General features: G+C 44.2%; 1 protein-coding gene across 3 annotated transcripts in view; it reads right to left on the reverse strand.

Annotated features, from left to right (window-relative positions):
• Positions 1-14,154: 14,154 nt before the first annotated feature.
• NFKB1 (nuclear factor kappa B subunit 1) overlaps positions 14,155-26,785 on the reverse strand; it is a 59,325-nt gene continuing 46,694 nt past the window's right edge. For all 3 annotated transcript variants that reach the window (XM_074905512.1, XM_074905511.1, XM_074905510.1), the window contains exons 16-24: positions 23,934-24,048; positions 21,678-21,879; positions 20,334-20,503; positions 19,377-19,479; positions 18,364-18,488; positions 17,463-17,529; positions 16,958-17,130; positions 16,653-16,830; positions 14,155-15,029 (exon numbers count right to left, since the gene is read on the reverse strand). In XM_074905512.1, coding sequence (XP_074761613.1) covers positions 14,842-15,029; positions 16,653-16,830; positions 16,958-17,130; positions 17,463-17,529; positions 18,364-18,488; positions 19,377-19,479; positions 20,334-20,503; positions 21,678-21,879; positions 23,934-24,048 — 1,321 coding nt within the window. In that variant the 3' untranslated portion in view covers positions 14,155-14,841. The remainder of the gene's footprint in view (positions 15,030-16,652; positions 16,831-16,957; positions 17,131-17,462; positions 17,530-18,363; positions 18,489-19,376; positions 19,480-20,333; positions 20,504-21,677; positions 21,880-23,933; positions 24,049-26,785) is intronic.

The following is a 26,785-nucleotide window of genomic DNA, read 5'->3' on the forward strand; positions in this document are numbered from 1 at the left end:
CTCTGCAGTAAGTGGAAATTTATCTTAGGATAACAGGAAGGTATTCTGGGGGCAAGGGAAAGGGCAGGGAATGAAGCTGTGACCACCTCCAAAGGTATGCCCTCACTTGGAGTGATTTGATCTTACCTGCACCCAAACAGGGAGAGCACTAGTCCTACCCTTTCAGACAGATGGCTGTCACTCCATCAGGTGTCCTGCCTGCCTCCTACAAAGTAGCCTTCCAAATAGACATGCAACCTGGGCTGTCTACTCAGACATCAGGCAGATCTGTTCCCCCTTCTGAAAGGGGAATTGAGTATGAGAATTGTTTTCTTCTCTCTTTTCATGCAACATGAGCAGTAATAACCTTGAGAGCTCTGCTTCTAGCTTTGACTGTCCCCAGAGAGCTGCAGGTGCAGCCACAAACCATTTGCTGCTGCATGGAATCCTACATAATGTGGCACAGTAAGAGATATTCCTGGCTGTGGGAGAAGGAATGGGAAGAAGAGTTGACCAAAGGTGCAAAGAGAAAAGGAGTCAGTACAGAGAAGAAATGGTCATGTGAGAGGACCACAGAGTTACAAGTGACTGCTTTTTCCTTAGTAGATTGTGTTGGGTGGGTGTGTAGCAGGGGAGGGAGCTAAAGCAGTGGCCCTTGTGAGAAGCATCTTGAAGCTCCCCTAGCTCCAAGTCAGACCCATCTCTGGCCAAGGCCAAGCCAATTAGTGACAGTGGCTGCACCTCTGTAATGACATATTTAAGAAGGGGAACCTGGGAGGAGAAGGAGTGTGAGGGAAATAGCTATGCAAATAACCAAGGTCACTTGGAGGAGGAGGGGGAGGGGAGATGTGCCAGAGCAGAGACCCCCCTGCAGCCCATGGTGAGACAGCAGGGCCGCCCCCATGTGCCACCCGTGGAGGCCGCCAGTAGAGCAGATGTCAACCTGCAGCCCATGGAGGACCCCACACCAGAGCAGATGGCTGTGCCTGAAGAAGCCTGGGATTCTGTGGGAAGCCCACAGTAGAACAGTCTGTTTCTGGGAGGACTGCTGTCCACAGCAGGGACCCACGCTGAAGCAGTTCATGAAGAGCTGCAGCCCTGTGGGAAGGACTCACATTGGAGAAGTTTGTGGAGGACTGTCTCCCATGGGAGGGACCCCACGCTGGAGCAGGGGAAGAGTGTGAGGAGTTCTCCCCCTGAGGAGGAAGGAGTGGCAGAAACACAGGTGATGACTGACTGCAAGCCCCATCCCTGTCCCCCTGCACTGCTGGGGTGGAGGAGCTAGAGAAACTGGGAGCAAAGCTGAGCTTGGGAAAAAAGGAAGGGTGGGGGGAAGGTGTTTTTAAGATGTGGCTGTATTTCTCACTCTTCTACTCTATTTGATTGGTAAATTAAGTGTTGGTGCTGTTCAGACTAAATTGATGTTATTTTTTTCTTTCCCAATGGAGTCTGTCTTTTGCCTGTGACCATAGTGGGTGAGTCATCCCCCTCATCCTTATCTTGATTCCTGAGCCTTTTGTTTTATTTTCTCCTTCCCATCCCTGAGGGGGAGGGACTGAGTGAGTGTCTGCATGGTGCTCAGTTGTCCTCTGGGCTTGAACCACAACATAGATGCATAGTGCAGGGGCTGCTCTTCTCACTCAGACATTGTTGCACAGATGTTCTGTTACTTCCCAGCATCCCTCATGAGTGACCCTGTGTCTCACACCACTCCTCCTCTCTTTCCAGCAAAGGAAAACCTCAACTTCTTAATTTTGATTCTTTGTGTGTGGATCCCCCATAGAAGACACTGTTGACTCATGATTAGATCTGGTGTCACACTGAGCTCCTTAGTCTATGGAAAGTAATGGTTCTTCACCTTCTGTCTGACTTAAGTTTTGAAAATGTTTCAGTTTCCCATAGAAATGTCTCCCTTTGGCATTTGATACAAAGAAAATAAGCTTGCTTCAGGCTTGCTTCAGCATGGAGGGCTGCTGTAGCCCGTGGAGCTGAAAGCCTGAGGGTTTGGCTGTCAGGAAATCCAGGCCACCAAGCTGTGCTGTGGGCAGATTGCTAAACATTTGGCTTGTCTGTCAGATGTGGTTTGAAATGCAGCTGGGGTCTTGCTGGGGTTCCACAGGCATCCTCTCACAGTTTTCTTGCAAAACACCTAGCAGAATCGGCACTTTACAATAGAAGGTGTTTGAACAAGCTCTGCTGGTAATGTCCATCTTCATCATAGAAGCGCCACGTGGGTGATGGTTGGTATGTAGGGAGAGTGCCTGCGTGTTCCATTGGTCAGTTAGAGAACTTGGAACTGGGGGTTGTTTTCTTGCAGTGGTCACAACTGTAATGGGCAAAGAAATGACCATATTAACAGATGCTTGGCAATCTCTGGTGCTTTTTGAATTGGGCATTAACCAAGACTGGCATCCTTCTGAGCAAGAGGAAAAAGATGAAAGGGAAATGATAAATGGAAGCTGCTTAGAAATGCTTTATTATGTCACCAAAACAACTAACTGTAGTTGCATAGGAAGGCTTTTCTGATTCAAAACTTGCCCTAGCTGAAAGAAAACTGAAAGCAATCAAAATATATATGTGTATGTGCCATTGTTCATAGGTTATATAAAACAGGGGAAATGATAGTCATGAATAAAACCTAACAGTTAAAAAATGCAGACATTGATAAAGGAATTAAAAAGTTATCCAAGAGGCATCCTGGGCCAACAATACAAGAAAAATCTTCTAGTTTTTTCAGTGTCCTGGAATCAAAGCAGCAATAGAGTCAATATAAGGTAAGGATGAAAAAATGTGGAGAAAATATGGAATAAATATGATTAATAAATAGTTGCATTGTATTAGGAAAAGGGCAGGTTGGTTGATGTCTTTCTCTTACACTAGAAATGTCTCTTCCAGCAACATGTAGGCCAATTTTCACAATTGCACTTAATAGTGTTAAATAAATAAAACTTCAGCAGAATCACTTGTTTCAAAGACAATGAAGAGGACCATCTGGAGGTTGATGATGTTTGTTCTTAGTGCATCTCAGAACATGAGTGAAGTTTCAGAGGTGTAGAAAAGAGCTTTTGGACTGCTAGAAGTCATAAACTATAAATTTGGACAACAGTGACCTTGTTTAGCCTGTGATGAATTTTAGGCAAAATCATGAAAGAAATTATGTGGTACATGATCAATCATTGATGAAGTGGCTGTGCAGCTAATGCCTGTCAGCACTGTTATGTAGAAGAACATTCTTTTATAAAATGGTTGTTGGTGGGTTTTTTTGCTGTTACTCTCTGCAGTTACCAGACTGGCATATAAAGGTTCGGACAATTTCTAAATTATTGTTATTTTTGAAGGTCAGAAGCTCCCTAAAGGGTGAGTCCATTCTTTCTCACTGGAAAGCTTTAATTCAGCACTAGGTGCTGTTATGAAAGATTAGCAATTGCTTAAGCCAAATGATTGAGCTCAAAACAGAATTTAATGGGGGAGGTTCACTTCCATTTTTGTCTTAATATCCTTAATATGTTCTTTTGGTTTCCTGCTGTTGTAGTAGGTATGTATTTATAGATGCTATTTTCTTCTCTCCCCTGTGCAGCAGTGGCTCTAACATGTCCCTTGGTTAACCATTTCCCCTTGGTAGTTTTGCCGTTGCATACTGTGCTACACTTGGTTACATTGTTCTGCCTTTGTCTCAGATCAGGGCAAAGATGGAAACACAGCAGTGAAGAGATCTTGGAGTTCCATCACTCCTACATGTAGCCATCTGAGTGTTGCTGCAGCTACTGGGCAGCACCTGTATTGCCAGTTGTATCTGACGGGCTGGGGGTCAGCAGCAGGAGCATTAGGAAGAGCATTTGGTGAGTGTCATGGTGCTTGTCCTCAGTGTCATTAAATTGTTAGTGGCAACAGTAGAGGGGAATGGCTTCATCAGTATTCTTTCATGGTGAAGCCCTGCAGTGTTTTGTTTGAGGGATCACTGGGTTTGCTTCTGTGAAATGGCCTTTTGTTTGCTTCTGGGCTGTTCGCCACAGATGGCAAAAGCAGCAGTCGAGTTCCCCTCAGCAGGAGCCATGACAGATGCCCTTCAGAACAGAACTTGAGAGCAGGTTCTGGAAGAAAGCTGTGTGACATTGGCTAATTTGTTGTCCTAAAACTGGTCTCTGGCAGAGATTTGGCTCTGAACCCGTTCAGGACCTGCAGAGAGCATTTTGAGCTTTAGAGGGCACCTCTTTGTTGGTACTTTCTGCCACACCAGGAAGACTTACTTTGCTCCAGTTTAGCACTTACTTGGAAGCTTTTCCAAGTTCTTCTACATCTTTTCCAGGAAAGAAAGATATGAATGAATCTAAAGTTCCTCTCTAAGTAAGTGTTCATAGCTCTTTGTCAGTCTGTCAGTCTTTGCTGTTACCTGCTGTTATCATACCTTGCCCCCCCCCCCCCCCCCAGTTCTGCCTTGGAGGCATGTCTGTCTTCAGTACTTTTGCTTCTATGAGTCGCCTTCTGTTTTTGGAGGTATGTAGCAGAGACTGCTTCAGTGACTTGTAGCAGTGTCAGGTGCAGAGGAACAGGGCAGTGAGTTTCTTATTCTCAGTAAAGGACAGTTTGGTTTTGTAGCTTACAAGCCAGCCTTTACGTTGTCAGAATCGCAGTTTTCTTTCCTACCCTCTGAGGGGCAAGTTGAATCATCCAGGAACTTGTGGTTTGAATGTTTAAGGACATGTTCCAGTCAAAGAATCGGGTTTGCATAACTCTGTTTTCCAGTCAGATGTTACAAGATAGCAAAATGAAAGCCCCAATTAATTTTAATCAGAGTGGAAAAACAAAACTTAAGTGAAAAATACAGAACCTTAAAATTACTTGGTTTTGTCCCTGCCAATATTGAGGAAAGGCCATGTTACTGTAGGAAGTGGAGTCAGTTAGTAAAGACCTGTAAATGTCAGTTTTGATTATTAGTGTGCATTATAGCCAAAATAAATGTGTCTTTGGTCTAGGCCACTACAGCAAAGGAAACATGCTGAGCAGGAAGGGAGACAACACCCTGGGGACTAGTCAGGAGGAAGGTGGTGGTCTGCGTTTGGAAGTTGATCTTGAGATTTCTTCATGGGTTCTCTGAGAATAAAGTGGTTCAATATTGCTCTTTCTTTGCATAATTTTTTTACTCCATGGCTGGCTGGGGACCTGGTTGACTCTGTTGAGGGGAATGGCTGTGGTTGAAGGGACTTTACCCTTGCGTATTAGAATCACTGGCCTGTCTGTGGATTGAGATGGGTTCTATGGCCCAGTGAGGAGTTGAGAAATTTAGAACAGGAGCTCTAAGTAAGAATGAGAGCTGTCTGTTGAGCTGGTGGCCTGGTGGGGAAGCATGCAATTGTCACATGCAGGAGCTGAAACTTTTGATCGTTTATTACAGTGGTGAAAACTCAAAACATTAAATGCTGGCCTGTGATATCTCTTTGTGAACATTGTCATTGCCAGGCTTTTCCAGCCTTGCAGCCTCTCTCTCTTCTCTTATTGTAGCAGTCCTCCTTTGCCTGTTGTAAATAAGCTAGACAGTAATACTCTGGCATGCTGGCCCTGTGATTCTGTCTTTCCAGCTAGCGTATGATGTACCAGGATTTAAGCATTCGGCACTGCAGGCTTCAGCTCATTTCCCTAGCTGTAAAGGAGTGATGTTGTGAGCCAGCCCTCAGGTGGTTTCCTGTGAAAGAAAGAGTGGGAAGCTTCATCTCTTCTGAAGAGTTGTTCCATGGTACTGGTAAGATGGTAGGATCTTGTAGTTGGGCTGTCCAGCCTGATCATTGGTGAGGAGCTGAGGATAGCAGAGGAGCTACCGTGATGAAGTATGCCCACTCTTTAGGACAGTGACATGGTTTGTGTATATAGCCATTCACTACCCATCTGGAAGTGTTCTCACTGCAGCTTTTGGTTTGTACTGTAGCCCAATCACAGAATCATCTAGGTTGGAAAGGACCCTGGAGATCATCTAGTCCAACCGTTAACCCAGCACTGACAGTTCCCAACTACACCATATCCCTCAGCGCTGTGTCAACCGGACTCTTAAACACCTCCAGAGATGGGGACTCCACCACCTCCCTGGGCAGCCCATTCCAACGCCCAACAACCCGTTATGGAAAGAAATGCTTCTTAATATCCAGTCTAAACCTTCCCTGGTGCAACTTGAGGCCATTTCCTCTTGTCCTGTTGCTTGTTACTTGGTTAAAGAGACTCATCCCCAGCTCTCTGCACCCTCCTTTCAGGGAGCTGTAGAGGGCGATGAGGTCTCCCCTCAGCCTCCTCTTCTCCAGACTAAACACCCCCAGTTCCCCCAGCCGCTCCTCGTACGACCTGTGCTCCAGACCCTGCACCAGCTTCGTTGCCCTTCTCTGGACACGCTCGAGTCATTCAATGTCCTTTTTGTAGTGAGGGGCCCAAAACTGAACACAGGAATCGAGGGGCGGCCTCCCCAGTGCTGAGTACAGGGGTAAGATCCCTTCCCTGTCCCTGCTGGCCACGCTATTGCTGACGCAAGCCAGGATGCCATTGGCCTTCTTGGCCACCTGGGCACACTGCTGGCTCCTGTTCAGCCGTCTGTCAATCAGCACCCCCAGGTCCCTCTCTGACTGGCAGCTCTCCAGCCCCTCCTCCCCAAGCCTGTAGCGCTGCTGGGGGTTGTTGTGGCCCAAGGGCAGCCCCCGGCATTTGGCCTTATTGAAACTCCTCCAGTTGGCCTCAGCCCATGGCTCCAGCCTGTCCAGGTCTCTCTGCAGAGCCTCCCTACCCTCGAGCAGATCAACACTCCCACACAACTTGGTGTCATCTGCAAACTGACTAAGGGTGCACTCGATCCCCTCGTCTGGATCATCAATAAAGATGTTAAACAGGAGTGACCCCAAAACCGAGCCCTGGGGGACACCACTCGTGACCGGCTGCCAGCTGGATTTAACTCCGTTCACCACAACTCACTGGGCCCGGCCATCCAGACAGTATTTTACCCAGCGAAGTGTGCGATTGTACAAGCCTCGAGCAGCCAGTTTCGCCAGGAGAATGCTGTGGGAAATGGTGTTAAAAGCCTTGCTAAAGTCAAGGTAAATTACATCCACAGCATTTCCCCCATCAAATAAGCAGGTCGCCCTGTTGTAGAAGTTGATCAGGCTTGTCAAGCAGGACCTGCCTTTCATAAACCCATGCTGACTGGGCCTGAGCATCTGGTTGTCCCGCATGTGTTGTGTGATGGCACTCAGGATGAGCTGCTCCATCAGCTCCCCGGGCATCGAAGTCACACTGACAGGCCTGTAATTTCCCGGATCATCCTTCCGACCCTTCTTATATATGGGCGTCACACTGGCCAATTGCCAGTCTGTCGGGACCACCCCAGTCAGCCAGGACTGCTGGTAAATGATGGAAAGCGGCCTGGCGAGCACCCCAGCCAGCTCCTTCAGCACCCTCGGGTGTATCCCGTCCGGTCCCATAGACTTGTGTGTGTCTGTGTGATGCAGCAGGTCACTGACTGTCTGTCTCCTGGATTGTGTGTGTGGGGTGTCGTTCTGCCAGTCTCTGTCTTCTGGCTGAGGAGGCTGGATTCCCTCAGTACAACTAGTCTTGTCATTAGAGACTGAGGCAAAGAAGGCATTAAGCACCTCAGCCTTTCCTCATCACTTGTTACCGTGTTTCCTCCTGTGTCTAGCAGGGGATGGAGACTCTCCCTGGACTTTCCTTTGCTACTGACATAGTTACAGAAACATTTCTTGTTCTCCTTGATTGCTGAAGCCACATTTATTTCCAGTTGGGCTTTAGCCCTCCTGATTTCCACCCTGCATAGCCTCACAGCCTCTTTGTAATCACTGTGAGTCGCTAGCCCCTTCTTCCAAAGGCTGTAAACTCTCCTTTTCTCCCTGAGTTGCAGCCAAAGCTCCCTGTTCAGCCAGGGTGGTCTTCTCTGGCATTGGCTTCTCTTAGAACACTGGGGGACCGCCTGCTCCTGAGCAATTAACCTTCCTTCTTAAAGAGCACCCAGCCTTCCTGGGCCCCTATACCCGTCAGGATCGTCTCCCAGGGGATCCTTTCAAGCAGGTGCCTAAACAAGACAAAGTCAGCCCTTTGGAAGTCCAGGATGTCAGTCCTGCTTAGCCCTCTCCTGGCCTCTCTAAGAACAGAGAACACTATTATTTCGTGATCTCTGTGCCCTTGTCATCCTCCAACCACCACATCATCCACCAGTCCTCCTCTGTTCACAAAGAGGAGATCCAGCAGGGCACCTTCTCTGGTCGGTTCTCTCACCAGCTGTGTCAGGAAGTTGTCTGCCACACATTCCGGGAATCTCCAGGACTGGTCCCGCTCTGCTGTGTTGTATTTCCAGCAGATGTCTGGGAAGTTAAAGTCCCCCACAAGAACGAGGGCAAGCGATTATGAGATTTCTCCTAAATGCCTGTAGAATATTTCACCCACCTCTCTGTCCTGGGTGGGTGGCCTGTAGTGGACTCCTACTACAACAGCTGCCCTGTTGGCCTTCCCCCTGATTCTAACACAGACACTCCACCCTGTCTTCACTACACTTGTACTCGAAGCAATCATAACAGTCCCTCACATACAGCACCACCCCACCGCCTCTCCTTCCTTGTCTGTCCCTCCTAAAGAGCTTGTAGCCATCAACTGGCGCACTCCAGTCCTGGCAGACATCCCACCGTGTTTCTGTAATAGCCACGACATCATAATTTTCCTGTTTCATCACGGCTACAAGCTCCTCCTGTTTGTTACCCATGCTGTGTGCATTGGTATACATGCACTTCAGATGGGCCGATGTTTTGCCCCTTCCCCCTTCAAATCTAGTTTAAAGCTCTGTCAATGAGCCCAGCTAACTCCTGCCCCAAGATCCTCTTCCCCCTCCGGGACAAGTGCATCCCTTCTAATGCCAAAAGTGCCCTGTATACCGACCCATGACTGAAAAATCCAAAACCCTGACGGTAACACCAGCCTTGGAGCCACCAGTTCATCTGCTGAGTTCTCTGGTATTCTTCTTCATCCATCCCCGCAACTGAAGGGATGGAGGAGAACACAATTTGTGCCCCCGACCCCTTAATCAGTTTCCCCAAGGACCTGAAATGTCTCTTCATTGCTTTAGGACTTCTCCTGGTAATGTCGTTGCTACCTACCTGAAAAACTGAAAGAGGACAGTAGTCCTTGGGTCTCACTAGAGCGGGGAGTTTTGCCGTGAGGTCCTTGATGCGGGTCCCAGGGAGGCAGCAGACTTCCCTATGAAGCGGGTCTGGTCTGCATATGGGGCCTTCGACACCCCTCAGAATGGAGTCACCCACTACAATGACTTCTGGGGTTCTTTTCAGAACTGGTTTTTAATACCTGGTCTAGAATGACCTGGCCTTGCTGGACCTTGGTCTTTCTCCTTGTTTGTCTCATTTTGTTCCTCCTTCTCTTCTTCATTCAGAAGTTCCAGGGCCCCGAATCTATTGTAAAGGGGCACCATGGAGGGTGAGGGAGGTTGGGAGGGGATTTTCCTGCCTCCCTGAGCAGGGACCTCTTTCCAGCCTCCCCTGTCTCTTAGGTCCCCTCCTTCTGCCTGGTAGCAAGAGGATGAGGAGTTGCCTGCCTCTTCTGGAGCCTCCATTTGCTCCTGTTGCTTCAGGGGTGCCAAGGTGTTACTCCACCAATCAATTTCCCGTTCACACTCCCCAATACTTCTTAATCTTTCGACCTCTTTGAGTTCACCACCAGGCTGGGCAGGTCACCCAGCTGATCGCAGTGCACAGGGGTGCTGTCACTCTGCCCTCCGGCAGGACCGACAGCCTCAGGCACTCGCTGCAGCCCGGGACCTGGACGGCTCCATGTTTGCGTGGCAGCTCCGTCTGGGTCGCCACGTTCTTTCTGGTGGTGGTTTGGACGCGAGCGGGGACCATGGTTCGGTCCACCCGTGGAGGACGGTAAGATGGAACTAGCTCAGGTAAGTTCTAGGCCCGGAGAGGGCCTGTGCCCTGCCTGCTCGCCCTGTTTGCCCGCCCTGCTGCGCAAAGCGCCTCACCCTTCCGACGCCGCTCGCGCCGCCTCCCTGTCCCTCGCGCCTCCTGCCCTGGGCGCTGCTCTTGTCCGTGAGGGCCGTGGGGCGCCGGCGCTCCCGTCTGCGCCCGCTCCGAGTCCCCGCTGCCCTGTCACTCTACCCTCTCCGGGGGGGCGGCGTGAGCCTCTCCCTTCACCCTGGGCTTCTGCCTTCGCGTCCTGCGGTTTTGCCGCGGGTTTTTGATGCTTTCAGTAGGGTTCCCTGCCGCTGTCCTCCTCCTCAGAGCCCCTCTCCTCAGCAATGTAGGGTTTCTTGCCTGGGATGGTGAAAACAAGACGATAGTGAGGTGGTTGCACATCTGAAAGACAAGTGAGGCATTAGTCATGCTCCTGTCTTTCTGGCAAACGTCACTGTATTAGCTAGAGCAGGGAACATGATCCTGGCATGTGCATGAGCACATGTGTGTGGACTCAGCTGGGACGTTGGCAAGTGCTGCTGCAGGCCACGGGTTAACTGGTGTTAAGTCAGTCACAAGTGTTTTCCCTTGCAGCGTGTAATGAAGTCCATTGACCTCCAGTGTTCCTCTGCATTGTGAAAATAGCAAGGGTGAATGGATGGGTGAAAAATTTCTGTAGCAGTTACTTTTAAATGAGTCCAGGGGGAAACCTTTACAGGCTTTAAATAAGGTACATACTGCAGCCTGGCTCTAAGCAGTACATCAGGCTGCTTCACAACCCTGACTACAGAGTGGCAACTCCTGGGTAATTAACCTGTGCTGTCTTTTGCTTGTAGCTGTAGGCATCTTCTGAAGCCAGCAAAAGTTCAGACCACACATTTGGCAGTTACTCCAGAACTGCTCTACTGTAAGAGAAGATCATGTCCTCCAGAAGAGCCGAAAGCTGGGGATGGTGGGTGAGTATTCACCATTGCACCCTGAGCTAACGCATGGGCACCACCATTCCTGTCACTTAGCTGGAGGGAGGGAGGAGGGTTGCTTTTCTTCCTTAAATGTGGGAAAACAACATTTCACTTGCCCAGAAAAGGGATAAAAGACACTTCATACACCATGTGCAGACAAGATTCTTGTCCTTCCTGCAGTCCACAAAAATCTCTGAATTTTGCGTAGAACTTCCCACTACCACACTGGTTTTCAAGTTTGTAAATACCTCCCAAGATAGCACCAGAAACTTAGAGCTGTGGCAGCAAATCTAAAATCAAGGGCAGTTTAGCTTTCTGAATAATCCTTTTTACATCGAATGTATGGAAGATCTCTCGTGGTCTGGTGTCACAACTTACTTTTGTTCCATTCCACAAGTTTCTTGTGTTTATTACTTCAGTGCAGTAGCAAAATAATGTAGCGAGTTGTAATTACTTCAAGTGCAGATTAAGTTTGAAATTATTTCAGATTCTGATCCTCACTGTAATTCATTTAAAATTTAATACTGAACTTGACTGAGGATGCCCAAAGGTTACACCTCTATATTCCAGGAAAAAAAAAAAAGCTTAATTAGATAAGCTTTCTTATTTTAATATTGATCCGTTTGAATATTGCAAGTGTTTCCAGATAAATCTGTGCAGTCCCTGTCAAAGGGACAGGAAGCATGAGTAGCACTCGGGAGGACAAACCCATGAAATCAGCTTTTAAGGATCAGTTTGAGGTTGCTGGTTGATGCTTTTTGACCACATCTCCAGCCTCAGTGCTTTAATTGCTAATGGAAATACACACCAGGCTTCCTGCAGCATGATGGAGTGCATTAGAAAAGCCCACTGTGGTGTGGGCCTAGTCAGTACTTCTGTGCATCCAGCCACTGTGCAGATGCCCCACTCTAAGTGCTTGACAACTTGCTGGGCAAGTTTTACTAAAACTTCTAATGGAAAAAACTTAACTCCCGAAATGCCATTCTTGCTGTTTGTGCATATATCTTAAAAAAACCCCAACAACTTAGTCCTAACTTTAGAGAACTCAGTGAGTAATAATGCTTCTCTGTTTTGCTTCCTTAGAGGTAATATGGCATAGAGTGGGGACAATACCCTGTGCTACCAGGTCTAGTGAGTTGTAAATTCTGATATACTGTGCTGAATGAAAACATAAGACATTACATAAATCATTACAACTCTCTTTTTAGCATTAAGTGAGAGAGGTTTCTCTCTGTAAGCCAGGTTTAGACAGGAGCTCTCAGGCAGTTGAATTTCTGCAGGACTGTTTTTAGTTTATTCCATCACACTTGTGAAATAGGAGTAGCACCTCTTTTCTCAGCAAGGAGGCATTAGAATAGATCTGTGCCTGAGATGAGCAGATAGGATGATAAGACACATAAATATATCCTGATAGTTACAGCTGCTTTAAATGTTTCTGTTGAGACTTGCCTGCATTGCTTACACTTTTTCTGGCTAACCCGGTTCCTCTGTATGCTGTCTTCAGCCTCATACCAGCAAGGAGCCTGGCCGCCTCCCAGGTGCCATCAGTACAAGAGTGTGCCCTGTACAGGATCGCTACCTACTAATAACAAAAAAGGTAAAGCAGAAAGAGTAAAGCTGTGTGTGTTAGCATTTTCTTTTAATTGAACTGCTTGAGGTAAACACAAGGCTCTCGGTAGGTTTGCTCTGTCAGATGAGAATCACCCAAGAAGACGCAAATGGCTCCTACTAAATGTCATGCCACTTTTCTGTAGTGTGTCCTACACTAGCTGGTGTGTTCTACCTCCTACTCTCACCTAGTTCTCACAGACTATGTGCTATGCCTGCAACACCTACTTAAGATGCTAAGGGTTAATGCAGATGGGAAAAGTTGTCCTATGATGTGACTCAACTGTAAAAATGGTGTTCCTGTTTGAATTAGTAAGAATTATTTTTAAATTAATATTCTATTTCTAAACAAAAAAGTAAAAAGAAGGACCAAAGCCTCTCTTGTTAAATACAGTGAAACTGAGATGCTGCAAGGAAAGAAGTTACCAGACTGCCATCTAAAGCAGTTGAATTCACAGGGGAGTTGTCCCGCTGTTCATTGCAGGATTACTAACCTGAGGAATAGCTATTATGCAGCATTTGGTCATGAAATGCTTAAGGAAATACAGACCCAGGTGTCTTCTGGTGGTTTAGAAGCAGAGCTGGTCAGAAATAAGGCTAAAAGGTATGAATCACCAGCCAGGATGCCCTGGTGACGGTGACCTGCAGGATTGTAGAATCATCAGTAAAAGTCTCTGCCAGCCCCTGAGCTGTTCTGGAAATTCTGAGGCAGCAGCAGGTGTGTTTGACTCAGAGAACAGCTCTTCTAGGGCTCAAAAAGCTCCTCAGCAACAGAACATGCAAACCTTTTCCTCTTTCTGTTACAGCTGGAGTGCAAAGAGACTACTGGACAAGTACATTAATTGACCAAAAATCTATATGCCTTTGATAACTGCAGATGTAGGTTACACATACAGTAACTGAAAGGATGGTGTTTTTACTGTTACACATCTTGTTTCTCTGGAAATAATTGATGTACTTGGTAATTTGGCTGGATATAAAATTATTTCACAAGTTTGGGTTTTTTTCATTACTCGTGGCTTAATTCATTACAGCAACTACTGCTCTAAACTAACGATTCTAAAGGTTTATCTTGATTCATTTTCTCAGAAGTGACACCCAGGTTACTGAAGACTGAGCTGAGCCAAGAACAACACTGTCAACCTCCAGCTTTGTGCCAAGAAAAGTGGCTACAAGGGAGTGACAGTGGTTAAATGCAGCTCTTTGCTTTTTCATCATGAAATCTGATACCTGTTCTGTATTCTTAGTAGGGCCAACATCTTAACAGTTACACTCACTATCTCAGAATTCACATGCAACAAGAAGAAATACAGCTCAGGAACACAGTAGAGGAGTTTCTCAACAGTCCAAAGAAGAACTGTCTCAGAGTTTTGCTGAGATGCTAAATAGTTTCAGCGTAAATGATTCTCTGCTGCCATAATTATGAGAACTAAAAGAGACCGTGAGTCAGAGGCTTTAGTTCCAAAGCACAGGCAAAGCACAGCTGCTCAGCACTAGCTGACACTCCTAGTCTCCCACCATAATAGATCCTTAAACTTTAAGACAGGTGGCTTGCAACCCTTTATTTATTTTAGTACATGGAAATTAGTATGATCTTGTACCTAAAACCGAAATGATAAATCTTCAGTGTAGACAATACAAGTGTAGACAAAAGATTTCATTTTGGGTTTTTATTAAAAAAGTAAAATAAAAATAAGCATTTAAAAAGCACATTTTTTAAAAAGGAACAGATATTTAAAAAACTATTTACAAATAGGAAAATGCCAAACTTGAAAATTTTTTTGAATAAGAGGCACCAAAGTTAAGTTTAAATACATTATTTGAAATATACACAATTCTTTTTTTAGGATTCTCTTTTCTCTCTGTCATTGTTGTGATTTAAGTCCTGGATTTTCTTTACCAGCTATTTTATGAGACTTTTTCTTGCAACTGTGCTGCAAAAATTATGAGGAGAGCAGCTAGAAACTGTATCCGCTGATTGCTCTGTGTGCCTTACCTCTTTTTATTAAATGAGTTGGTATGCATTAACAAGGAGTGACTTTCATCTACGAAACAAAATTCTCAGAAACCAGAAAAGCTCCTTCAGTCATTCACAGTGTCCAGTCCTGTGTATTACTGTGGCAGCAGAGCCCTGGTTACCATATATGGCTTGAAGACAATTAAATGTACTTGAGGAAGAAAGCAATGGCTGGGAGTCACATGCTGAAGCTGCTGTTGGTTCAGGTTGTGTGTGGTTCCTCCAGCACGCTTTTGGTTGTGAATTCACTTCCCTTGGACCAGGATGGCAGCAATGTAATCTGAAATGTCACGTTTGTTCCTGTAACTGCACACTGCTAATCGAATATTAACTAGTTGGCTATATAATTGCTCTGCACTGAACTTTCACGTCCATAGCCCATGGTCATTTTGCTAAGTGTTACTGATGACTTGCTGTTCAGAGAGTCTGAATAAGCAAAGCTCAGTTTGCGCAAGGAGGTCTCCACACCGCTGTCACACATGCTTTCATTGTCTTGAAATTTGCTATTATAAAGCTCACCTGAGGGAGAGAGAAAGGGAATGTATCATCATTTGAGTTGTTCTCAGGAAAGCTGAAGGAATACAAACCAATAGGGTTAAAGCTCTTCTACAGGAAAATTAACTTTAGATATTATAATAGGAAAAGCTGTACTGAACGTTTTTAGTTGACCAAAGCATGGGATGTGATGCACTGCTGGCAGTGATCGACGGCAGCTGGAGCTTGGATGGGATGAGAAGCCTGGAGCTCTGCTGACACTCATGCTCTCACTGCACTAGTCAGGACTCTGCCCAAGTGTGGTAGTAGCGGGGCAAAGGGTTCTTTGGTTCTCAGATTCATAGACCAGGAAGAGCCTCCTAAAACTTTCTCATGTTATTTCACTTACAGATTTCTTTTTGAGAGAAATACTTGAACAATTTTCATCTCATAAGTGAGCCTGAGATACAAAGAAGGCAGCAGCAGCTGTTGTCTGTGCAAGATCCACAGAAGGAGTGTCTGACTGTAAGAGCAGTATCCAAGGTATGATGTGGGCTCACTGTGACTAGAACAGTGGTCAGCATTATTTTTGTAAACAACCATCTTAAAATAAATGATGTGATGCAGTCCATTCATGCTGCAAAGCAGCTGAACCCCTCTTACCCTTCCACATTAATCTAAAGAGGCAATATGTGTGCAACCACATTTCTGGATAACTGTAGAAGTTCATTCCACAACTCAACAGTTTTGTACAGAGAGTAAACTGGCAATGTTGGACCAGGATGGAGTTATGGTGACATTTCTTTTTTCTTTCCAGAAATATCTACAGTGTAAGTTTCTGGGTCTAAGTTTCCAGAGCAGGGTGCTGGCAGCATTACTGGTGCTTGAACAGGGCACTGGGGCAAAACCAAAAGTTTTTGTTACTTAATTGTGGCCAGACAGTGACCAAACATCCCTGCTGACTTACTACTGCCTTCTCACAACTTCTTTTTTTGTTAGTAGAGTCCCCTGCCCAAAACCACCATAGGACCTCTATGGCTGAAGGTGGTCAAAACTCAACTGGACATGACACAGGCAACCTCTTGAAACGTTCTATTGGCCCTGCCCTGAGGAGGCAGTCAGACAGCATGACTGCTGGAGGTGCCCTGTAACCTACGCCATCCCCGAATTCTCTGCCTACAGAACACTGGGCCATTTTGGAGAGCCACACATTGCAGAAGGAGGAATTTAATACCAAAGTCTTACTGAGAAGTTTATGAACACAAAACATTTTTGTTTATCCAGATGTGAGAGGGAAATAAGTCAAAAGGTAATGGCACTCGTACAGGCCTGGGAGATCACTGCCTAGTTTATCTTTTGAAACTTATCTGCAGTACATCCAAGGAGTTACCATCAGTAAGTGGCAGATGTCTGCTTTTAGAAAAGGGAGGCAGTGCAATCAGTACTGTAATGCAGGGGTACTGAGGCAAATGGTCCATTTTTCCCGTCCCTCTGAGGCCTAGCAAATGCCTACAATGAGAAAGTTGTGCTGCAGTAAAGTACTTCTGAAACAGGTAAGCAGCTTGGGCAAGCTGTGTAAAAAGCTATGCAATCTCTCAGCAGTCCAAGGCAGCAAGGGAGAATGGAAAAAACATCTTAAAGCTTCTGATGTTTTGCTGTCAATTTTACCTGTCTCTCCATTTGCAAAGGTAGGTGGTGATAACAACAGAAGAGCTTTTGCTGTATTGTCCTCCAGGTGAGACAGGCTTTGTGAGACGGATAGTGCTTTCTGAATGACTTCAATGGCTTCTGTGTGACCCATCTGTCTCAAAGCAGTGATCAACTCTTGAACTGTACCACCAGAAACCTAAGAGAGAAGATACCAGATGGCTCCAGGCTGGCTACAACCAAAGGTCTACACTGTCTCACCAAGGAGGAGGACAATGTTGTCTACATGTCTGAGTGTTCTTCCTAACTTGTTATGGCCACATTACCTCATAGTTATCTAGCAGAGTTTTTGATGGGGAAGGGCTCAACCTGAAGGCATTATTAAGTATGCCAAGACCTAGTTTTTGTGCTAGAGTCGACCAGTTTTTGTTCGGATCTGGCAATTCCAATAGTTTGTAAAGCTGCATCTTGAAATTTTCTTTCAGGTCTCTCAGATGTCCTGGGGAGCAGAGAAATATGTTAGTTTACTATTTATACAAATCATGCACCTGTTCATTTCTAAGCACAAAGCCAAATTAAAGAGTATTGTAGTGTCTGTCAATCCCAGTGTTTACTAATGTATTGCAGTAACAGTGAGAGTGTACTCCTTCCTGTTCTTGGGACCTACCTCTTAACAGAGTAATGCTCATTCTACGAATGAGAGGGTGGGAGGTACCTCTTCTCCCTCCCCATTTCAGTTACAAGCTATTGCAAGGCAATGTCTTCTGCAAGTACACTTTCAGTACTCAATTAACTAGAGGGATATTGTCAAGTCTACTTTATAGATGTTACCTTGTGTCAGTAAGTCTTCTGAAACCACTGCTGACTCGTAGGGTTTGCCATTTAGTATGTCATACACCTAAGAGAATACATTAAAGTCAATATTTAGCAGAAACCTCGTTAGTGTCCATTATCTCAACAAGTTTCAGTAATATTATATAAAGCCCTAATTCCATCTGTAAATGGGCATTTTTTTCTGTCCCAGATCAGTATGACTAAAGATACTGTAGAAGACCTGTGCAAAGCTTGAGGGGGAAATCTTGAGAAGTTATTCTCGCCTGATCTTTAGCTATGTCATCTGGCAACTGTTTTCAAGATACAGAGGAAGTCTTTGGAGTAAGTAAGGGCAGTAGCAGTGGCTAAGTGAGAAGTTATTGCCTGCCTGCAACTAGTCATTTAAAACAAAGCCTGGGTTAGATCTTCACCTAAGGCTGGTACCACTCCCCAGGTCCCTGTGCTTAGAGATGCTGACTGCTGGTACCTTACACTCACACCAAACCAACTGCACATAACCAGCTACTAAAGCAGGGACCATGCAGCCTAATCACTGGGCAGGACACCAGAGTGCATTTCCCCTACACACAAAGTCTGCAGTTCTGAAGAACATGTAGCACAGAAACCCGAGTATGGGCTTTCAAACCCAAGCTGCCCAACCAGCTAAATACTTTTCCATATTGAAGACCATAGTGCAACTATTTCAAGAAGTGCCAGGTCATTCCTGTTCCATACAAGTAGTATGTTAAGTGGAACTTTCTTCTGATGCTGTTTTATGGGGGTTTTTTTTGGATGAATTAGTTTAATTTTTGATGGCAAACTAGTAGCTTGTCACCATTGAAACAGCTGTGGATACAGTGAAAGGAGTTGGCTGAGAGCACTGAACTATCATTTATTATTAAAACCCCAGACCACATACCTCACAGTTGGCCGCCATATCCAGTGGTGTCGTTCCAGGCACAATCCCTTCATCGTCATCTTCATCATCTTTCACATCATCTAGATCAAACAATGGCTCAAAGTTCTCAACGTGCGGATTTGCACCTGGAAAACAAGCGTGCAAATAAACTCCTAAGAAAAGGCTTCAAGTTGCTTTCCAACAATATTTAAAATACATATTCTAAGTTATGAATGGCAGATCTGTTAATTTAGCTATGCAAGCTAAATTGCATTTTCTATTAAATCAGCAAATAGCTTTTTTATCAACTGAAGTTAAATGCTGTCACATCTCTGTATAATGCTACTCTTCATTTATAAAGTGGGAAAAAATGACAGGCAGAGTGTTAGGGCCCAAAGAGCAAGCTGTGATTGTATCAGCTGACTTCCAGTCCCATTCTTGGCTCAGAGCATAGCATGCATGTGAGGAAGCAATGGTGTGGTTTTTCTTTTTGTAGTGTCAGAGAAAGTGTGGGTATTACTAAAAGACCAATCACACAGCCAGAGCAATGGGAGGCTTGGATTTCTCTTTCAAAGAAGAAAAATCAGGTCTAAATACAATTGCAAAAATGTTCCAATAAATATTCAAAACTAACTCTTCCACAGTGATATGAAATAAGGGACACTAACAAGCTCATGTTTCAGTGATCTATTTGTTTTGTTTCAAAAGCAGTCCAACACTTACCCCAGCTATGTAACGAGGTCTTTTCTATGCTTCTTCAGCTATAAAACTGCCAAAGAAATACTCAAAAAACCCGTGAGAGTGCTCGAACTTTCCTTGACTAACACGGTTTGCTTCTTTTAGCCATTAGATGGTGCTAAAGAGTAGTACAGCACCTAGAAGTAGGGCTTTCCTGAGGAAAAACCAACCTTCATGCTTTCAACACTCAGTTTGTTCTGCTCATTAAACAAGTTCACTCGCACATTCTTTTCCGCTTGCAGCCTTCTAACCTGAATCGTCACAGTGAAAGAAAATTCTCCAGCCTATTTTCATACCTGCTGCTTTGAGCACTGCTGCCAATTTTGCAGAGCCCCTTCCAGCTGCTATGTGAAGAGGAGTCGTCCCATCATACGTAGTGCTGTCCACATCTGCGTCACCCTACGTTTTTATTGAATGACAAAAAGAAAAGTGCTACTGTACAAGTGTCTATACCACACAGCTGCAGAGACTCGCGTCTGCACAAACACTGCTACTGTGCTGATAAGCACCTTTCCACACCTCTTTGCATAAAAACTCGTTGTCTGAAAAGAAGGAAGCGAAAAGTAACTACAACTGCCTGCCTGCAGGAACGGATGGCGGATGCGTGCTCCAGCATGACAGCAGGAGGCACAGCATATAAACCCAAATAGGTCAGGCAGATAAAAGCCACTTTGCACCCCATGCAATAGTTCTGCCATCTGATTACATGCAGCGTTTGGAGCCTGAACCGGCACGTGCAGAAATCTGCCTTCCTGCTGCTGGGCAGGACAGCGGGTAGGCTGGTGGCACCCTCGTACGCGGATACCGAGGAAAGCTACTGCAGGCACCTGTGGGTGTGTCGAACTACACACTGGGATCAAGGTGTTAAAGAGAGGAGACAAATATTTATAGATATACACAACTATCTCTCTGTGCACATCTGTAGATACATTCCACTTCACGCAGATGAAGTGATTAACTCGTTCATGAGTAGTTTCATTGGCTGCCGGGGTTACTCGGTGCTAATTAACGATGGCATATGCCATCAGGTCAGGCTCACAAACTGTAAATTCCTCAACCTGGGCAAAAGGTTCCCTAGTAGCGCTGAACAAGCAATAATGAATAACAGCAATGATTTTTCCATTAAAACAATTTAAGTAATCAAGTCAATAAACAGGAAAAAGCCCGCCCTTCTACTCCTCTGAAGCACTTAAGGATTTTCAGGAGTTTTAAAGTAAGTGAAAAGACCTGGGAGAAAGAGATTCTGCCTTTACCTCAAGCAGAAGGCAGCCTGCCAAAGGGATGTTCTCTTGCTCAACAGCTAAATGCAATGCAGTTCGTCCAGATTTTTGTTCCTGAGCATTGACGTTAACTCCAGCAGCAATCAGCTGTTTGAGGCAGGACATGCTATTTGCCATCACCACCATGTGAATTGCACTGAGACCTACACAAAACAAAACCCATCCATCATGTGCATTAATATTGAAAAAGACAGAAATGTAAGAGTAATGAGTTTTGAAGTGGCTGCATCTATGAGAATTGTAAAATGAGAGTTACTGTAGTTATCTGAGCAGAAGTAACTTATTTTGCCTGCTTATACACTAAAAGATGGTGTTAATAAAAGTGTTCTTTGTGCATAAATTGGAACTAGTTGCGTTACTGATGGCGAGTCAAAGCCATGCAAAAAAAAAAAAAAAAATCAGTAGATTACGAGGTGGAACAGAAGGCAGGAACTAAAGAGCATCTCTTCGCCTCAAAGGAGAGTAGCCTTAAAAAGAAAATTTGCATCTCGATATTGAACAAGTAGGTACCCTGCACTGGCCCCATTTGCTACTGAACATCTCTTCTAGAAACAGTCTGTGGAATAATTGGTCTATTTTGGTATCATCCTCCCGTAAGGTCACACTGCCCCTATCACCTCAAAATTACCTGCATCAGCTCAGAATAATAAAGCCTTGTATTTAAAGAACAAACAAAACAAAACCCAACCCCAAACCAACTAAACGAAACCTCCCCTCTTTCTCTGAGGAAGTTAACACAGGTTTTTGAATCCCAGAATAACATTTTTAGGTCAGATATTTTAGAATCTGCTAGAGAGGAGTACTAAATTCAAATGACATGTGCCACTGAAAAACGGGAAAATTGTGTCTTTGTGGTTATTTTATAGGTTCTAATTCTGTATGGTCACGAAGTACCAGATATGAAACTCGACAGTGGTCCAGAAGTTATTTCTAGGGGATTTCATTCACTAGAGAGGAGGAGGAAAGATTTTCTTCTGGGGAGATTTTAAAAAAAATCAGTGGTTGCATAAGGTATCTCAGGAGTAACTCAGTGCTTGAAGTTTTGAGATTAAAGAGAATGTACAGTAAGAAAAATTCAAATCCATGCAGTGTCATGTGGCTTTTTACCACTATGTTCTGTATAACCAGAAAAACTACATGTCTGTGTTCTCTCATCTGTGGGTGCAGGAATATAAAAGCCAAGGACAGCATATGCAAAATAGGGAAAGATGCTATTTCCAACGTCTGTATCTACCTGTGCAGAAAGACTGCGTGGGCAGAACTGAGGTGTGCTTGTCCAGCAGGTAAATGTAAAATAGAGCCATTATCTTTACATACCTTCACCATTGGAAAGGTTGACCATTGGCGTTATCTTCTTATGCTTGAGGATTAGACTCAAAATCTTGTCATCTCCTTCAGTAGCAGCTAAATGTAAGACAGAATTACCATGGCGATCCAGAAGACTGACATCTGCTCCAGCCTTCAGCAAGTCTTCTACCACCTCTTCCTGCTTTGTGATTACTGCCAGGTGCAAGGGGGTCTAGAAGTGACAGAAGCAAGCCATGAAAAGATAAGCAACAGCTACATCACTTTTACATAAGTCTCTAAAACCCATAAAAGCTCCTAGTGTGAGATGATGTTACTCCAAAGCTAAGAGAAATTAAAAGCTTGCTTATGTGTACATTTTTTTTTTTTTACTGCAAAGTTTCTTCTTACTGGAAATAAAAGCTGCCTTGTGAGGATCAGCAATTGGACTTTAGGAGGAACAAAGATGCTGCCTTCTCTGTAAGCCAGGGCACCGACCTGACTATTTGAGCCTTGCAGGTGCAAGGTGCTGAGGAAATGAGATAATCCCTGTGCCCCCCAGACAGTGCAACCCTGCTTCCAGCTGCCCCATGGCCACGTCCATACCACAGAGGGAGCACATGCACTTCCCAGGGGCTGCTCACATCTGCCTTTGGCACTGATCTATGCTCTAGTTTTGCTCCTGAATAGGAAGTCTGCAACCATTGGCTTGGGATTTCCTTATGCCTCAAAATGAGTGCACAGAAAAGAAGAAAATCCTGCTGTTCTGTGCATTTGTTAAAGCATGGAACGACTGCATTCACACAGGGCGTGTCTAGCTAGCTGATTCTCTTTGCATGTTCTCTGTTTCTGTGCAGAGACACCTGCAGCACCGAGAGGCTTTCAAGTATTTCCAAAAGGTCACTGTATACTGCATTCTTGACAGTCTTGCCAGTGAACAGCAGCATGTAGAACATACTGAGAAATGTAAGTATTTAAACTAAGCATTTCAGTATGGTTTTTGGGTAATCACATTTCCAACACTAAAATAATTGAAAAATTGCACAGAATTCCATCTCCATATCATTACCCTTATATTAACAGCAGACTACAAAAAAAGTAATTCTAGCTCTGTACAATAAGCTTGTGTTTGTCAATAGATTTGTCAACATATTTGCAATTTATTACTGAATCTATAAAGGTACATGTACGATTCAACATTCAGCATATCTGTACAGAAGGAAAATTCTAGCCCAAGCCTACATTCCCTCCCACCACTGGCTTAAGGTTTAAGTAGAAGGTAGGAATAGCTGTAGAGGTCCTGGCAGTTAAGAGATTAATTTCTTGTGTGGAACACAGCTTTTCTTCCTGTTTCTGGAAAACAGAGGGCATAGAATTAAATTCAGAATCCTCTGCTTGCTTTCATCAGCCCCCACATTTCAAATTGCTTTGTATGAATGTAAAAATGAAATGCAAAAGAGAACAACAACAAAAAAAAGTCAAACTCTCTGGGTCTATCTGCGTAGAATAAAAACCTGCCTCTACTGTTCACAGCAGAAGAAATGACACAAATGTCAGAGTGCCCCTGCGTAACATCCAGCTGGTTACCTTTGGGACAGCTGAATGGGATGCACAGTTGAAGAGATTATTCCCCAGGCAGGTTTCCGCAGCTCTTCTTAAAGCCTGAGTTACAATACAAATAGCTCAGACTCTGTCACAAATGAAGCTGAGGCAGTGACTGACAGTTACGAGTTCTTATCCTACTAGGTAAAAAACCTGGGGATGGGCTTTTCTGTGTTTTGCTATAATGTGAATCTAGAAATGAAAGGGAAAATCTTGGTGCTCATGTGATGGGCACAAATATCATCTGGGCTATAGGAAAGGCACAGTTTGTTACAGCTTCCACATGCCTGTAGATAACTGATGATGCAGGAACTGACTCATGATCCCAAGTTAACCTATGTTAGAATGGTCAAGAGATCCCAGAGTTGGCACACTGTAATCCACGCCACTGGTTTAATAACAGAGAAGCCAAATAATGAAGACATGAACTGAAGAATTTTCTATTTTTGGCCTGTTCTATGATTAATCCATGGAGACATTTCTGTTAACATCAAGGGGAGTTATGAACTAAAACAGTGAAAACACGCTCCTGCTCCTCCACCACCTTACAGTACGTCATTGTGTTTTTGTATTCCAGTCTGATCTGGGCTCATTCCAATGCAGAAAAATAAGACAGACGTAAAGTTGTGCAGTTTCTTTTTTACTGGTTGAACAACCAAGAACACTTACACCACCACCACTGCGCACCTGATAAAGGTCGTTTCTCATGTTAATGATGTCATTATAATTCAAATTAGGTATCACTTCCAAAAGGTTTTTCACCAGCTCCGTATGAAGGTGGATAATTGCTAAATGAAGGACACTGAAACAAATAAAAAACCAGATGAACAAATTCACACTATTTTCAAGTTTATTATAAAAATTTTAAAGTAGATCTGACTGAATTATGATATGAACAGTTGATTATTAGAGGTCATGATTTCAGCACTAAATGTCAGCACCTAAAATGAATCTCAACATTAAAAAAAGCTAGCCAGAAGTTAACCGTGTTTAACCTTTCAATCACAAAAGCAGACTCAGGATGGCTTTTGCTGGTTCTGAGCATAACTTAACTACTAGTCTAATAAATACAAACTTTGTAGCACAAAATAATTGTTTCAGAATTTGTTGAAATCCCCAGATTCTTTGCTGTTTTGTTTTTTTCATGTTTTGAATTATGCAGCACATGAACACCTCTTACTGTCAAAACTTTCCTTCAGAATTTCCACAGGCCTCTCTGCCATCAAAGCATATTTTCCCTTGGGGGTTTCCCCAGACCTGTGGGTTTTTCTTCATTTTCAAACAGAAAAATGACTAAGGACCCAGGCCTGGTGACTTAACAGCCACAGGACTTGCAGCAGTTGCCAGAGACATCATGCCAAAGAAAAAACTTGGTTTGGGACATGAGTGACTCTGCATAGCAAGATGCTTCACCACTTCTACTGAGTTAATGCCACGGCCTTTCCTGTGCTCTTCTCCAGAGACAGCTCCTTGATCACCAGCCACAGCAGCTGTACTTAAAAACGACACCAGGAAAAAAGCAGGTTGTGAATCCCATCACCCCTCTCCAACAGAGCCTGATTTGTCTTGTTCCCTGTAGACTTCATTTCAAAGTCATGCCCTTTATGCTGGACAACTTCTAGGCTCATCTTTTTAGCATATTGCTGCTGACACACAATATCATCATAGGACAGGTGGTGTGTTTGTTATGCTGCTCCAGAAATACATGAATAAACTCAGATCTACACTTTCATCAGAAAAATAAAAAGAAGTTCCTTGACATTTGGGGTGGAGTCATCTTGAAATTGAGACTGAAAGCACTCAACCCATAAGATAATTTAAAAAGAGAAAAAAAAATATTTCTAAACCAAACTCATCCTCAAAGGGTCTGTTTTATTGGTTCTGGATGCTGCTACAGGCATGGCACTTTACCTCCTTCAACTCTCCTGTGCTGTTCAAAGAGCTGTTCCTCTGCTCTCTGGTACATGCTTCTCATTATGCTGTGTCATGCTGACATTTATTTCCAAATCTCACTTCAGAACCAAATTTGCTCTTCTACTGCCTTTAGTTCTCTTTCCTGTAGCAAGGATTTTAATTTTACCCTGCCACTACATGTAATGCTGTAAAGACATGCTGACTAGACCACGAAATTCCATTTCTTAAATAGTTCTACATCCAAAAAATGCCTTTCAGCACCACTGTGGAGGCAGAGCACCATAACACCATCAGGCTTCTAGAGAGTGGTGGTACTGGTATAAATGCAGTGACAGCTGGTGCTACTGAGTGCCCACTGTAAAGATACATTAATGACAAACTCTAGTGTATTTTGTCTCAAAGCCATAAAACAAAACATAGGATCCCATGAAAGGTATTTTCATTCCCTACATACTACTTTGATGAAAGATGAGCAAAATTGTTGATAGCAACACTTCTTTAGGCTTAAGCAAATTTTAAAATTTATTTTTGCCATATAATTTTAATGATTAAAGTGAAAATTAGGGAAATTGATTTATGAGTTTCGAAGTTTTTTGGTTTTTAACAGCTCCTGTGAGAGAGCTGGAAGACAGACACCAAAACTTTCTTAAAAAGCTGCAGAGTAATTTAGATGTATTACATGCTCACAGACTAAATTCCATCCCAGGAAAAAGGTGACATGAGCTTGAGCTGCACATACTTGCAGGTACTTCTTGATCCAGGAAGAAAACAACTGTCTACCATCATTCTGAAAGGCATTTTTGGCTTTGCTGAAATGCCCTGAAAGTCCAAATCTGAGGGGCACCTTATTGATATTTAAATACAGGTCCTACTTGCTCAATACTGCTCTACCCACGGCTTTTTTTTTTTTTTTTTTTTTTACAACACAGAAGCTGTATTGTCCAAAGTGCTAGCAGATTTTGTTGCTAGCTCTTGCATTGTTCATATTCCTGCTTCCCTCAAAGCAGACATCAGGTTTCCAACTGGAAAGCAAAGGAAGTAAAGTAGCTATCTCTGATTCTGGAGTCCTTAGTGTATGCTGTTTATCAGTAATCTGAGGCCTGTTTTCACTAAATGTAGTGAAGGTACATAATCTGCATTGCTGCAGAAGAACAAAATGGATTTGTATTCCAGCTCACGTTATTGAAGGACTGATAAGCAAATACTAGCAAGTCTGCCACAAACATCCATGCAGTGTCTTGGAAGACAATGGCACAGTATGGATGTAAGCAAGAGCAAAATACTGTCCTCGGGGAAGAACTTGGTGTCAGTGGGAGAAAAGCAGCATGGACCCTCCAGCTATTATTTCTACATCTCCCAGTGCATCTGTAACTTAAAGCTTCCTATGAAGACTCAAGGACTTGCAAAGAATGAAAAGCAGGCACTCTCCTCCAGCACAAAGCTGAGGATCCCCATCAACTGTGTATCATGATGCAAGCAGAGCACTTCATGGTCAGTCAAGATTTTAAGTAAAGAAAGGCAAACAAACTCTCAACAAGCTCATCATACACTATAACTGTATTATTTTCTGACCAGTACTGGATCAATGAACTTTGTGGTGTGAATGACTTTTCTGCAAATGCAAC

This window comes from Athene noctua, chromosome 4, assembly GCF_965140245.1.
Source record: "Athene noctua chromosome 4, bAthNoc1.hap1.1, whole genome shotgun sequence".
Classification (NCBI taxonomy): Eukaryota; Metazoa; Chordata; class Aves; order Strigiformes; family Strigidae; genus Athene; species Athene noctua.